The sequence below is a fragment of the Chiroxiphia lanceolata genome, chromosome 16 (assembly GCF_009829145.1).
Source record: "Chiroxiphia lanceolata isolate bChiLan1 chromosome 16, bChiLan1.pri, whole genome shotgun sequence".
Lineage (NCBI taxonomy): Eukaryota > Metazoa > Chordata > Aves > Passeriformes > Pipridae > Chiroxiphia > Chiroxiphia lanceolata.
Window position 1 is genome coordinate 12,010,764 of NC_045652.1, and position 14,929 is coordinate 12,025,692.

General features: G+C 40.6%; 1 protein-coding gene across 1 annotated transcript in view; it reads right to left on the reverse strand.

Moving 5' to 3' along the window:
* The window catches only part of MAD1L1 (mitotic arrest deficient 1 like 1), a 356,738-nt gene that overhangs the window by 334,703 nt on the left and 7,106 nt on the right, over positions 1–14,929 (reverse strand). The window contains exons 7-9 of the mRNA XM_032704408.1: positions 14,252–14,382; positions 12,954–13,068; positions 12,331–12,392 (exon numbers count right to left, since the gene is read on the reverse strand). Of these exons, the coding sequence (XP_032560299.1) occupies positions 12,331–12,392; positions 12,954–13,068; positions 14,252–14,382 (308 nt within the window). The remainder of the gene's footprint in view (positions 1–12,330; positions 12,393–12,953; positions 13,069–14,251; positions 14,383–14,929) is intronic.

The window sequence follows — 14,929 nt, forward strand, 5'->3', positions numbered from 1 at the left end:
CAAAGTCACACTGGAAACCATCAGGCCTAAATGAAAGGCTTGTCACAAAATAGGCTTGATGCCATCAACCTTGGCTGCTACATTTGCAGAAAACCACCTGAAGCCACAAAGCTTTATCTCTGGGAATACCAAGAGCACAGAGTTGGAAATGTTAGTTTCAAACACACTAGCAAAACTGAGGAAAACAAAATTCATAACTAGGTCAAAGCATCATCTTCTGAAGGCAGGCAAGAGCAGAGCTGTGAAGGAACCCTGAAAGCTGTCTCAGCTAACTGATGAACAGCTGACTTCTCTAACTGAGGATACTGATACTGAACATATTCTCAGTCAGAGACCCTATTACTGTCCTCTGTAGAAAAGTTAGCAGGATTTCAAGCCATTACTGAAGAGCTTGATGTGTGTCACAGCAAGAGGATGATCGTTTCATTGAAACAGAAAATAAATCAACTTGGTCAGCAGGGAATAACACAAGAAAATCCAGAATTTCATATTCCTTCCTACCCAAAAGATTGATCTTCCCTTTCACTACATTGTTCATTTCAGAGTATCTCTGGAAATGAGTTTAAATGCGTAATGAGAATTCAAAAGCAATTCCAACAGGAACGACTTGTGCCAGAAAATGGTTCCTGCAATAGTCGCCCATTACTCCCTGCAAAGAACTGCAGCAATTGTTAACTCTGCTGACAGGACAGTTGAGAATAATGCAGAGAAAGGGAGTCAGGAAGCATTGAGTCCAAGTGGTACTAGAAAAGGAGAGAAGAGATGCTCGAAATCTCAAGTAAATACATTTCTAGAAAAGCCAAAACTGTACCCACGTTGCAAGGTTAGGCTCTCTGACAGATCTGTTTCTGCTTAAAGCAAGAGGCAGCAAAAGTTGAGAGCAGCTTCACTGTGCAGAGGTTTCAAACACACCATTCAAAATGTATCATCCTCTTACAACAATGCCATTCTGCAAGACATGGTTTCATCAGAAAAAAACACATTTTGCTGCCACATGATGACCAAAACATGGGCAGAACATTTATTTCAAAAAACAAGCTTTGCCAATGCACTCCCAGAATTTTACTTCAGGGTAGGGAGGGAAAGAAGGTTCCATACACCTCCACCTCTTAACTGCCTTGGCTATGTGGAATAGTTGGCATGTTTTATCTCCTTTCTGCTGAGAAGGCCTGGCTGCATTTCCTGCAAGCTGTTCTAACCCCACTGAAAGCTTCATTTGAAAACGGAAGCCCTGAGCTCTTATTTCAGGTGTTCAGGTCAGCACTTTGAAAACAACCTCCAGACAGTGATTCTGAGTGGTCATTAAATACAGGGATCCACTCAGCCCTCAACACCTCCCACCTTTGCTTTCAAAATGGGAAACTTGCCAATTATCACAGGCCCAGTGCTCTTGCCAGCCTGATGCAGCATCTGCCCTCCCTCAGGCAGCTAGGCTGGTGTTTTTAGGTTAAGACAAAAAACACTTTTCATTTTGTCTCAAACAGAAAAAGGCATCATTTATATAAACAGTGGCAATTTAGGAAGCTCACTTCTCTCTAATAACTTTACAACTTTGTTGAACATTGTTTGAAATAAGAAACATTATAGCTGAAAGCAAAACATTTTTCTATTTATCCTGTGCACATACCACATAATAGCTCCAATCTGTGAGAGTTTTTACTTTTTAAAAGGGATGAAGGGCACCAACTAAAAATCTTTATGCTTATGTAAAATTCATACTGTTGAGAGTTGACAAACTTCCATTCTAAAAACATCTGCTTCAGGTCTTGCACATTAGTCTGGATTTTCCTATCTAGCCCAGGATCCCACTGACACAGGACCAGAGATGAATGAGTAAATAATCCAATCCACCACGCTAATTTCCATGCTATAAGTTATTTTAGAATACAAACAACACTTATGTAATCACAGTTAGTTCAAGAGAACCTTGAGGCACTTATCACATTAATCTTTTAACTCACTAACATTTCAAGTTCACTGTGCCCTTTAAGAAATGGTGGAAAACATTGTACAGTGCTTCTCTCCAACCAGTGCATGGACAAAGGTATATTTACAAGCATATTCCCTCTAGTAAAGTAGCTTGTGAGGAAAGAGAACAGAGCCCAGGTAAACACATGCTTTGGTCAAAAATATTCACTTGCAAAGAAGTCCTAAGGGAGGAAAGATTGGAATTTAAGGACAAAGCTTACATAATAATATCACAGGGCATGTAAGTAAGCTTGTCAGAACAGGAGCATTTAAACAATGCTAAAAAACTGAAGCAGTTTAATGTTCATACATTTCCAGTTTTCTCCTGCCCCTTGTTGGTGGTGTTATGCTGTAAAGCACAATTAAAACTGAAAATCAGACCCCTCCTGGCTGATCCAGTGCGGAACTTCCTCCTGCACCAACGACAAAACAAAACCAGATGATTAAAGCAGCCCCTTCCCAGCTCCCATCAGAAGTACAAATCCATGTTCTAGGGTGAAGCACTGATGAGGTGAAGCACTAACCAGGAGTGAGTCACATTCGAAACATCATCAAGATAACCTGCACCAAACACACTCAGAAAAGCTTCTCAGATGATACAAATCATATTTTGGTCTTATCTGCACTGACAGATAAGCTCTTCTTAATAGTTGAGTGCATTTTTCAGCAAACTGCTTATTTCTCAACACGAACAAAGGTCAGCTGCTCTCACACTTCAGGTCCCTGGCCACAGTAGTTGTTCTGCATGGGCAGGAAGATGGACATGGTCTAACTTTTACTCATTAACCCCCAAATTCCCCCTCCCCACCTCCAGTTTTCAGAACCCTGTTATTAAATAAAGCCTGCAATTCCAAACTAAAATGCACCGTTCCCCTCTTCCTACTCTTGTGGCTGTTCCCTTGCTTACAGATTGGCACATACACATTCACAGGAAAGTGGGACTCAAAAGGACCTTCTAGCTTAGGTCCTGTCTAGTTCTTTGCTGTCATGAACTCAAGTCATCTCTTCCTGTAAAGCAGTAGTTTGGGTACTTTTAACTCCACTGAAAGCTGCATTCAGAACTTTAGTCTTCCTACAAGTTAGAACCTCCTTCTAGCTGCATTCATGGCAGAGTTACAGTGACTTGATTTAAATGCCAGTGCAAGTTTTAAGGAAAGCTGGTTCTTTTTCTCACTGGTATGGACACCCCCCCCCTTCCTTCTCCTCCCTTCTATCCATGTATTTCCTGGCAGCAATTTCATCTCCCACCAGACTCTGCCAGAGGCTGTTCCATTCAGCACTGGTTCAGTGGGCGCCCAGGCTCCTTTCAGCAATCCCTTTCTGCATTCCCACTATCTTCCCCCACAGTGGGTGACCAGAACTCCCAGAAGCATCTGCCAGACCATCCATAGAGGACTTGAACACCTTCACCTCCGTGGAAGTTTTTCTCCTGGTGCATCCTATGTGTGAGAAAGAACAGCCACTACTGTAAAACAAGCACAAAGCCCTTCCAGTTCTTTCCAGTGCATGTGCTCTATTTTAGAAAAGATGTTTGCATTCAGCTCCCAGTTCCATGGAGCATTATGCCTTGTTACCTTGAATTTTGTCCCACTTCTGCACTCTAATCCTTAGGGTCGCTCAGTTCTGCATATCCAGCTTTTGTGTATTTATGAATCCTCTGAACTTGGCATCATTAGCCAAGTTTTATCAGCTCACACCAAATTTTTGCACCAAAACCATTAATAGAAATACTAAATAAAGCAGATCCTGAGGCTAATCTTTGAGGAATTCCACTTACCCTTGCATTTTCCTTCCAAAAATACTAAATCTATCCCTGCTTAAACAATTCCTTATACATCCTACAATTCTATTAATTTCCTTCTTCTCCCACATGATTTATACTTTCCCAAATGCTTCTCTTCTTTCAATGAAGTTCTAATAAATAAGATTTACTGTGATTTATTCCATAAGACAATCAATTCTCTAGACAAAGAAAGTTGGTACATTAGTCTGGCACAATCCATCTTGTTATTTCTTGATCCAATGAAGCTTCCCTGACCTGTAGCTAAAGGCCATGCCCAGGAGTACAAGGGAGTAGCCCATAGGAGAGTCTGAATCCTTACATTTGCATTTTGGTTTGCTTCTGTTCAGAGAAGAGAATGGTTTTGAAAAAGCATTACTCTGCTAAAACAAAATCCTCTCCAATAAGTATGTACAGGATGTACACTTTTGTTTAAAAGTTTCCTTGCAAACCCAAAACTTCGGGGCTAAATGAGGTATAATGCACTGAACATCTAAGAGAGAGGGGAGGCAGAGCACATTGACAGCCCCAGCAGAAAATTTAGAGCTGAAATACTGAAAGATGCTAAAATGGAAATGGAAAGGTAAAATTAAAAATGAGCTGGAGATTATAGTGGTTATTGGTTTTGTGGAAATGATCAAATGAGAGGCTGAATAAAAATCAAGCACAAGCATTTGAGCTGTCTGACAGGAGCAAACCATCCCCTTGCTGATTAGTCTCTGCTATTTAAATGATAATTTCACTTTAAGGCAAACAGGGCTGCTTAATGCAAGGAAAGTGGCTCGTTATAAAAGTGTCTGTATTTTTGAAAGCTTCTCCTTCACAGCAGAGTGAGCACCAAAGTTCAAGCCATTTACACATAACATGGGTCACTACATGCTGGAAGGAAACAAGTAACTTCTACCCAACTGTTTTCCAACAGTGTCTCAAGCTATACTTGCAGGAAATATGGCAGCAACTCAAAATGAAGTGTCTGACTGGCAAGTCCCCCGTGGCAAATGAATCACTTGCTATGCAGTAGACAACACCAGCACACATTTCTAAAACCCTCCTGATCCTCATGGAAAAAGAGCCTTGAGTTTACTGGTTTGGGGAATGCACCTTATATTCAAGCTGGGGTAATGCTCTATATTCTCATAAAAAGAGTCAATGGAAAGTGATAATTTTCATTAAAAAATGGTCTACTGGCATCCTCACTTCCAAAATAAAGTTCTTATAACCCTAGTAAGAAAGGTCCATCTTTTCTTTGATGTCATTATTCTCCACTGAACTCCTGTAGTCAAACTACTGAAATTCCTCAAATATTCCTCCACCAAAGAAGATGGACAGTGTGCTAAGCTATTCTTCAACACGATTTTCTGTCTCTAGAATTATGGATCTGTGATCCCGGGAAGACAATCTCTTGAACTGTTCCCAGAGCTTTGAAATGCAAAGCAAGGACAGAGATATTTTTGATCTGAGCTTGCTTACTTCTTGCTCTGATTCTCTGATTATACACTACAGCCTCAGTCTGCCCTGTTGTCAGGTGCTCATCCCTTATGTTTTACACCCTTCCTGTCTCTCCTTTAGCCTCCAGACTTATTAACTCTGATGTATTCAAACGGAAATAAAAGGCATTAACGGCAAAGGAGAAAGAACACTAATAATTTTTGAACATCAGAGATAAGTACAGCATTTTTTAGAGAAAATTAATATCAGATAGGAAAATATGGCAGGAAGCTTTGCCCAGCATTTCAGTGAGGAACTGTCAGACACAGACCTGTAATATTTTAAGGTATCTATGAAAAGAGGCCCAGATGGTTGCCATAATGAAATTAAGTGGATCAACCCCATAAGAATGGGAGAAGACTAAACTCTGGCTAAAGCACAGATTTGACACCACACTTCCAAACATCACATTTAAATGCATCACTCCCAACACCTAAATGTGGCCTGAAGTCTCCCAAATCTACATCTGACTACTCTGAAGCCTGGAACTTCAGAATCTGAGATTACAAAGGAGCATTTTCTCCCTACCAGGCATGATACACATTCTGTCAAGGAAAGCTAAAACCCAGGGCAGAGTGGAAAGTGAAGAATAATGTACATTTTAAAATAAGATAACAGAATGAAGAACAGAAGAGCTTAGAGCAATATTCCAGCATATGCTGCACGTCACATTCAATAGGTGACAGCTTCCTCCAAGACTTCTCCATGTAAAGAACAGTGGCTTTGGCACATGTACAATTAGTGCAAGACAACTACAAATAGTTTTCTCTTTTACTTGAACTTCACTCTCTCTCAAGCCAAAGATCCCCTTTGGAACTGTTCAGGTACTTCTCCCTCAAGAAGATTTTAAATGCTGCTAAGGAAGGCAGTGCTTTCATCTTTCACACGTAAGTCCTACAAACACTGAGCAGGTAACCTTTATTTCTGTATAAACAATGATTACCCTCTGTGGTGGGGGGAAACATCCCTTCCAAACCTGGCTGCTCGTTGACACGTCCCCTTTCCCTGCTTTGGAACCACACAAGTATTTATGCACCTACAGAGGAAACGTGATGAAGGAAGGGAAGGTTGTTCCCCATTCTAGATTGCTTTTTTGCTCTGCAGGGCCACCTCTTTCAGCTGCAGAGCTCACAGACCACAAAGTACCATTTCTCAAACCTTCAGCTTCAGTGGAATGCAAACACTAAAATGCAATACTGTGCTTATAGAGGACAAGAGCAGATAATCTGTCCATGAGGTAGGCTGACATCTCATAACTATGAAAGTTTCTCTAATAAGCATAGTGCTTTTTTTGGTGTTGTTTTGGTTTTTGTTGTTTGATGTGGGGTTTTTAAATTAGTGTTTCCCCCTCCATAGTTTATATCTCCCTATTGGGCTCCCTGGGAATTCCCACTGTGAGGAGACAGTTCGTTTTACACTGGGAATCTTGTAAACAGCAGTCATGCAATTTTCAGTCTGTTCACAGATCATAAATTACAACAAGTTATAAAAAACTTAAACATACAACATGAAGTTTAAATATCCTCATACTGTGCTAATCCTAATTTTATCCTCCAATTAGGGACACAGCACTAAAGCTGGGGGCCACCAGTAGCCAACTCAAACAAACCCAACCCCTAACTGCCCCCTAAAAAAGAAATTAGCACTTTTGTTCAGGTCAGTGGTGCAGTTACAGAGGGCATCCAGCATCAAATGCTTTTAATTTGATTGATTTCTTGCTTGGTGACAAAAGACCACAGGGTTACAATAGGCTATCCAGTAAAAATACTTGCTCCACTATGGAGAGATCATGCCAGAATCACAGCATTACTGGAACTAGCAACAGTAACCCCCAGTCTTGTCTTGATTGGTTGCTGTTAATTAAGTATCCAGAATAACACGAGTAATTCAAATTATTTCAACTACTTTGTATATCTGTCAACAGATTTTTTTTTTTAAACCAGTAACCACTTACTCATAATGGACATTCAGAGAAAGATAAATTACTACCTTGTGAGAAAGGAAAAGATTATGAGCTTCATTCACTACTGCAAAGATATTCAATGCCTTGTATGGAAGAGAGCACACAGTAGCTAAGCATAGTTAATCAAGATTCAAAAAGGAAAGTAGAGAACTCCAATATTCTCCCTTCTCTTCTATTCACTGGAAAAAAAAAGAGCACTAATCCACCACTAAATGCAGAATCAAGAAATCCTATTCCCTTTTCCCACCCTCTCTCCTCTCTTCCCCCAACTCCAAAAGCAGAATGTGCATAGAAGGACTTCCCGTACTGAGTGTAGCACCTGGGTAATTATGAATTACAACTGTGCAAACCACTGTACTAAATAGAGATGCCTGCCACTTAATTAAACCCTTTCTTAGAGAGGAAATGCATGCACATTCACACTATCTCCTCCTCTTAATTGGTCTCAGACATTGCAGGAAGTTATCCCCAAGATTTGTCAGCCAGCCAACTCACAGATGTTTGAGAAAGAAAAGCAGGTCAGCATTAACAGGTTCACTTCTTCTGCTCGAGGCACAGGTCAGCAGATCATTGTCTGCTGTCTGCAGCTGGCAGGCTCCACCTCGGGAAAATGGTCCTTAAGCACTGGCCTGAATTCCTGTCAAACGTGCACTTCTCTTCACAGGCCTGGAGGGCGAGCACACCAAACAGCCATGGCAGCTTAATGTGATACCGTGGCTGCAGCCAGCTGGATCGACCCTGCAAACTGAAGGACACTACAGGCACTCTCCAAACCTGGGCTTCACTAAACTCAGAGTCCCTCCAGATGAGCCTCACACCATCAGCACCAGGGGGCCAAGACCTGCCTTACAACAGAACCACAATGAGATGCGACTCGAGAACATCCAAGCCCGTGACTGGAGTCTCAGAGCTCCACAGAAGAGTCCAAGCACACTTCTCTCTGATATATCAACCTCATCTCACTTCCTCCCTGTATTCCACAGCCCTTCAGAAAACGGTATCTGATCTCTCCACTGTGCCCCTGTGATGGAAAAAACTGAAGTGATTCTCAGGAGTAATGTGAACAAAATCTTTTGCTTTATCCCACACACAAACATCAGGCCTGAGCTGACAGCACTACTGGCTACAGAAAATGGTGCTCTAAAAAGTACAGACCCAGTTAAGTAGGTCATGATCAATATATCTGATCATTGATATAAAATAATTCTGCTGTGTTTACAAAGATCTTTGAGCCCAGCAGGTGAATATGTAAAATCTTCATATAGTCACTACTTCTGATTGAAACAAAAAAACAAGAAACAAACAAAACCCCACCAAAAAAAACCCCACTTCACACATTACTATTTATTCTACCAAAAAAGGAAAAAAAGCTTGGACTAAAACTCCTCTGAAGCTGTTGTTTGTAGCCCACCTGTCAGCCTTCACCAATTTGTGCAGCTTTTCAGCCAAACTTCAACCTTTCAAAACTTGCAATCTTCTGCCACTTTCGGAAAAACACAGACAAATTTAGCATTAAACCTTGTAAGCTGCTATCAATGACTATCAGTACATTCAGTATCTGAGTTACTGCCTCATCTTTAACCCATACCTGAAGCACATCTTTTACATCACTCTGTACTCCAGGCTGTATCTGTTTATGGGTAGCAAAATCAACTGGCTAATTCATTAGAGGACAAAAGCAACATCAACCAAACACAGACAAACAGCAGCAAAACAGGCTTATCTAGATTAATAGCTCATAGAACAAGAACCCTCATCTTTTATTTGGGCATATTCTACATGCTGCAGAGGGGAAAGTCGGAAAAGCAAGAATGGAATTTCCAAGGCTTGGGGTGAGGAGAAAAGAACCAGGCTGTGAAAAACTCCTATTAAACAAGATAAAAATGAAGAGTATGGGGTGTGAGTATGAACAGAGTTGGTTAGAAAAATACTTTATTCTGTATTCCATCAGACAAATCAGCACAAATCTTTTTCATACCAAGTTACAATCCTGAGCACTGGGCAAGGAGACAGCGACTGCGTGCGTGTAGCATTAAACAGATTTTAAAAGTTCTGACAGGAGCAATTAGCGGTTTTCCCCTAGGCTGGCTGCCCCGCTGATGGATTCCCACCAGGATGAGGATCCCGGGCTGGAGCAGGATCCCGTTTGCTCCCGCAGCAGGAGAAAGGGCGCCATCTCCTGGGTGCTTTTGCGCACTGTCACCCAAATAAAGCCGCCGCCACCTCTCACCCAAAACCTTCCTGAAATACTTTTCTGATAAATTACGTGATGTTTAACGGCAGTCAAGGAATTATCTGGAGAAATATCTCTAAGCTACTAGTCCAACTCTGAAAAAACAACTGAGTCTGTCACAATTAACACGGTTTGTCAGTTCAACAACTCAACTACACAAATACTGGATTTTGAAGAAATACAAACTATATCAGCACATCCTGGAGAGAGAGTGTAGAATAAGCTTGTTTTCTTGACACAGTCCTTTCTTAATAACAAATTCCTGTAAGAACCATGCATAAATATCCTTCTCTAGGGCAGTAAACTCCAAAATAAATAAAACTTTCTACTCGCAGAGCGAGAATTTCAACATTTTGTGGGTTTTTTTCCCTTGACAGTTGAAACCAATCCTACAGCTGGAATATCAAGCCAGAGCAACACATGACAAACGCATGAAAATCCCTGGCAGCATAGCAGTAACTTACAAAAAAGTCCTACATCCACAATAAAAAACAGAGCCAACTATACTGCAAAGTAGACAGTAAGAAGCTCAAGAAATCAAAAGTAATTGAACACAAAAAAGATTATATAGATTTATAGTGTGTACACATGAACCACATATATAGCTATGATGTGTACTATTTTATTATCTGGCTATTGTGCAGCTTACAGGGATATTATGCTCTAGAGCTACAGCTGTCTTTATTTCCACTGTTTATGAGAGAGAAAAGCCCAGGAGGTTACAAGTGGAATCCAGAACTAGCAAACATAAGATTAGCCAGAGTAAACTGTTAATGAACTTGTTTTCCCCCCACAAGGTGAAGCATTATAAACACTTAGTTAGCTCTTTCATTGTCACCAAAAAGAGACCAGTACTAAAAACAGTAGGATTACCACTACACTCCCAAAAGCTGCACCTCCTTCCCAAGTATTATTACATAAAATTACACTGGAAGGGCTGATCGTAAGCCAATCTGACAAAAAGCCTGCTGGGAGCAGGCAATCAGTGAACAGAAACCACTGAGAGCAGACACTGAACAAGCCCTGTGGAAGTGCTGAAGGGAATGAAAAATCATCCTCTCCTACAACACCACACGCTGCTTGCACTTCCCTTACATCCTCTGTACCAATGAAGAACCTGATAAGAAAAGATGAGAAATCCTAATGCCTTCCCTTTTTCCTTGCTTATCTAGTTATTAGCAAACAGCACATTGCTCCAGCTCTTTGGGACAGTCAGCCAACTTGTTCTTATTTTTTTTCTCCTACTATGAGATGGGCAATTAACTCTTCTCAAACTTTCACCAACAGCATTCTCCAGGAACCAACTAGGACAATGATCTCTCATCATCTTCGTCTTCCTGACTGAAAATTAACATAATTCATGCTGTAAGAAGTCTGAGGAACAACAACAACAAAAAAAAAAGACAAGAAAAAAAAAAACAATGAGGGAGGCAGGGGGGAATCATCCAGTCCCACTTGCTCCAATTGCATACAAAAGGTGATTTTTCTCAAGAGCAATTCCCCTTTCTGTATGAGAAGGAGACATTAATAGCACTAAACAATATGGCCCAATCAGAAACCTAACACTTCACAGGGAATATTCTGATTTTAAATGAAGGAGTTATTAGACTTCAACAGGCAGAATCACTTGGTTCCATTTCTCTCCCAGTGTGAAATTACCTCGTTAAACCTTTAACAGCTTGAGGTAAGTAAAAAGCTTTTACTCCAATGTCTGACAGGGAAGTTTTGTGAAAAGGATTCCTAGAATTTCTGTCCATAGGAGATTTAGCACAATTCCATTTTCATCTAGATGTATGTGCCCCTCAGCAGATGCAGGAGATAACCTCAAGCATGCTACTTGCCAGCCTGCCTCTGGAAAAGGTTCGTTGTCCTCATTAAACAGAAAACACTGAGAAAGTTAAGGAGACTTTCCCAAGTTGGAACACAAGTACCTTTTACATGAAGCAACACTGTGCCCAAACCATATGTGCATATCCAAACAATCCCAGCACTGTGCAGTCATTGCTCTGCTGTTGGATACATGTAATGAACAGAATAAAGAGGCAAGTGGCAAAAGGAGGTTCTGCTGTACAAGTTTCAGCTCTGAGCCAACATGAAAGGTGATCTGTGCTATGGTGCTCATGTCAAGACAGTTATTTACAGAGAAGCATCTCTGCTTTCAGTGTAATAACAATGTAAATATTTAGAGAAAATAGAGCAGTGTTAAAACATGACACACAAAAGCTTCCTAGGAACTCAGAAAACTTTCTGCAATGGAAGGAAATGATCAGAAGATGCACCATTTCCAGTCCCTCTTTATACCACATACACAACAGAGACCTTAAAAAGTCTGTTTCAGTGCTCCAGATGTCAGGAGGAGTTGTTATCTACCAGTGCACAGACCAGCTGGTGTTACAAACACCACTGGGGAGTGGGGTTTGACAATATAACTAAATTAACAACAGTTCTTCAGCTGTTTTAGGGAAGAAAAGTCACAGCAGGATCTAGCAGCTTATTTTGATAAGCTGATTTGATATCCAGATGTCAAAGGAAATATATTCACAACAATTTGTCACAAGAAAGATACCTTCTCTTCTCTGGACATATTAGAGGTTCACTTATTAAGCAAGCAGAATCTCTAACTAAACTGAATGCAACCATACCCAGAAAGTTCAAAGAACTCAAAACTGCAGCATGGCCTTAGAGACACTGACTTGGTGAAAAACATTTGTTAGTTCCCAAAGACACTTTAAACAGTGTATATATTACTTTCTTCTCATATATAACAAAAAGTACTGGAAGAGCTTATACATGAAGAAGAGATAGCAGGAAAGCATGACCAACACACTTCAGAGATCTGAAGATTAAGAGGAAAGTGCTTTAAAAGTCTTACCTCCCTCCAGAGCTGTGAAAACATACCTGATATTTAAGCCAGTGCTCTGGTCCAGTTTCTCCCAGCTTTGTAATTTTGCCAGAAGTTTCTAAAGCAAAGATGAAAAATAGAGTTAGACACAGATGAATGTTCTAGTAGCTGATTTTCCAGAGTTTTCTCAGATTCCTCCATTCAAAGTCAGTGCCATTCCTTCTTCTGTGGATTTCATGGTCTTATCTAGCACTTTGTCATTCATCTGAGGCTCCATTCTGGCCCCACAGCACTTGTGGTGATCAAAGTGGGTATCGAGGTTCTCACCATACACCTGTTCAACACCACCATGTCTGGGCAGAGCCTGACATCATAAAAAGCCTTTCCAGCAGAAGAAATGTGAAAGAGTAACAGCAAGGTCAAAGAAGACACTATGATGAGATTGTTCTTTACACAGAATTTCCAGCTGAACAAAAGAAATCCTTTTGCCTTTTACACCTTCATTGCCATAACTCCCCTCACGCTGACTTCTCAGTTTGGGAACGCCTGCTTTGAGCCCATTAATTAAAAGAGATACCACATCTCAACTAACACAACACAGGAAGAGCCTAAAGGTCAGGACAGGCAGTAAAGGAAACCCCCTATTCTGTTCCTCCACCCAATGTTTCCAGCTCCTCACCTCATTTTCCAGTTCCACAGTCACCAGCTGCGCTTGGACCTTCTCATAGCGCTCCAGTTTTCTTTGGAGACCTTCTACCTCCTCTTTCAGCAAGCCATTGTTTTCTTTCATTTCCCTGTGGTGAAGAGAGAGACAACTATTGAAGAGCCATGCAACCCAATTCCCTCCCACAAACTTCCAGGTACACACAGAATGACCAGGGAATCATGACATTGTACAGATATTCAACGTTTCGCTTCTGCAACCTTCACTGCAAAGCCACTGCTCAAAAGCCCCTGAAGTTTTATTGAACTTATTTTTGTCTGCTCTAAGTACCATCCTAGTTAAGCCCAAACAACCTGAAGTTTTGTATCTGCTTTACTATTTGACAAAATAAGGGTAGCAGAAGACTCTCAACTCCCCTGTTCAGTCCAGCTGGATGCAGGGCTGGAATACAGCAAGCACTACAGACCTGGATTTTGAGCAAGCATTGAGATTGCTTGGGTTTACTTTAATAGAGGTGTGCAAGGGTGAAATAAAACCATTTAACAACAAATGACCTTTAATCTGTTGATATGTTTCTGTGCACAAAAAACAAACATGAGAAAAAAAATTCCAAGATAAACAACTCAAAATGACAATGAAACAACTACAAGACCAAAACCAAGGAAAACTATATAATTTTGAAAAAGAAAAAGCTGGCAGGACGACTCGTGTAATTTAAAAAAAATAAAATAAAATAAACCACACACAAGACATTTTTAGGCAAGTTATTTCATAGTACATTTAATTTAATTTTTCAAATCAACTGCTCCTTCAGAAATACAGAAAGCCTACTCTACCACAGGCTATATCAGAGTACTTTAGAAACACAAACAAAACACTTCCTAAATATTTTGCAGGAACAACAGGCCTTTAAAATAGTGGCAACAATAGCTAAGCAAAACCAGTTATTAAAGAAATGTTCAGCTGTCTCTTTTCTCTACAGGGAATTCCTTCCCAAAGCTGTATGGAGTTCATCACTACCTTTAAACACTGAATTTCATTCTAACAAACAGAAATCACCTCCCAGAACAATCAATACACATTCTGTGAGACTCTTCTGTTCAAGAAGATTCCTCAGATCTTGTCAAACCCTCTCAAGAGTAACCATCACAACACTGCTCAGTTCATATGCATTATTTATAGGAAATATTTAAACTTCCTCCTAAACTTTCCATGTGGAAGCACAGTAGAGGGATTTGAAAGTGCACATCGTGCAGCTGTAGCAAGTACAGAAGAACACAAGATAACCCTCAACAACTGAACCTTTCCTTCACCTGAAGTAGGCGTTTTCCTCCCTGAGTTGGCGCAATTCCCGCTCCATTTTTGGGAAACGAGCCAGTTCTGCCTTCATGTTCTTGACAATTAGAGCATCATGTTCCTGCTGGGAGAACTTCTGCTCCAGATCCTAGAAAACGTGGGATGAGAAGAGGACATCAATGAGTAAGTTGGAACTTGTAAAAACTATTTCTGCATTGTACTTTTTAAGCTCAAATCAAGGACCTGAATGAAGTTGGAAGGGAACTCAGTAGGAACATCTGCTCCAATTCACTGCTCAAAGCAGGGATGACTCTTGTTGCACTTGTAGAGAAGAGACCAGCCCAGCTGTTACACCTGCTTACCCTAAGTTCATAACAAAAACACCCTCTGCTAATCATTAAAAAGACCTTTTCCTACCTACTTAACCAAATCTGTGATTTTCTTATCCTCTGTCCCTCCATCAATGAACTGCATAGAAAGGTATTGAATGGTCTGAAAGAATTAGGAACAAGAAGAAACATAAATGTGCATTTTAGCACTGTGTTGCTTTTTTTTACCACTAGAAAGTTTATTCAGAGCTGTATTGCAGAGTGATATTCTGTTTTCCATTCTTTCATTTCAGTGGAGGGAGTCTCCTCTTGGAGACAATGGTCTGGCTTCACCAGAGGCAATGCCACTGTCACCACCTGCTCAAA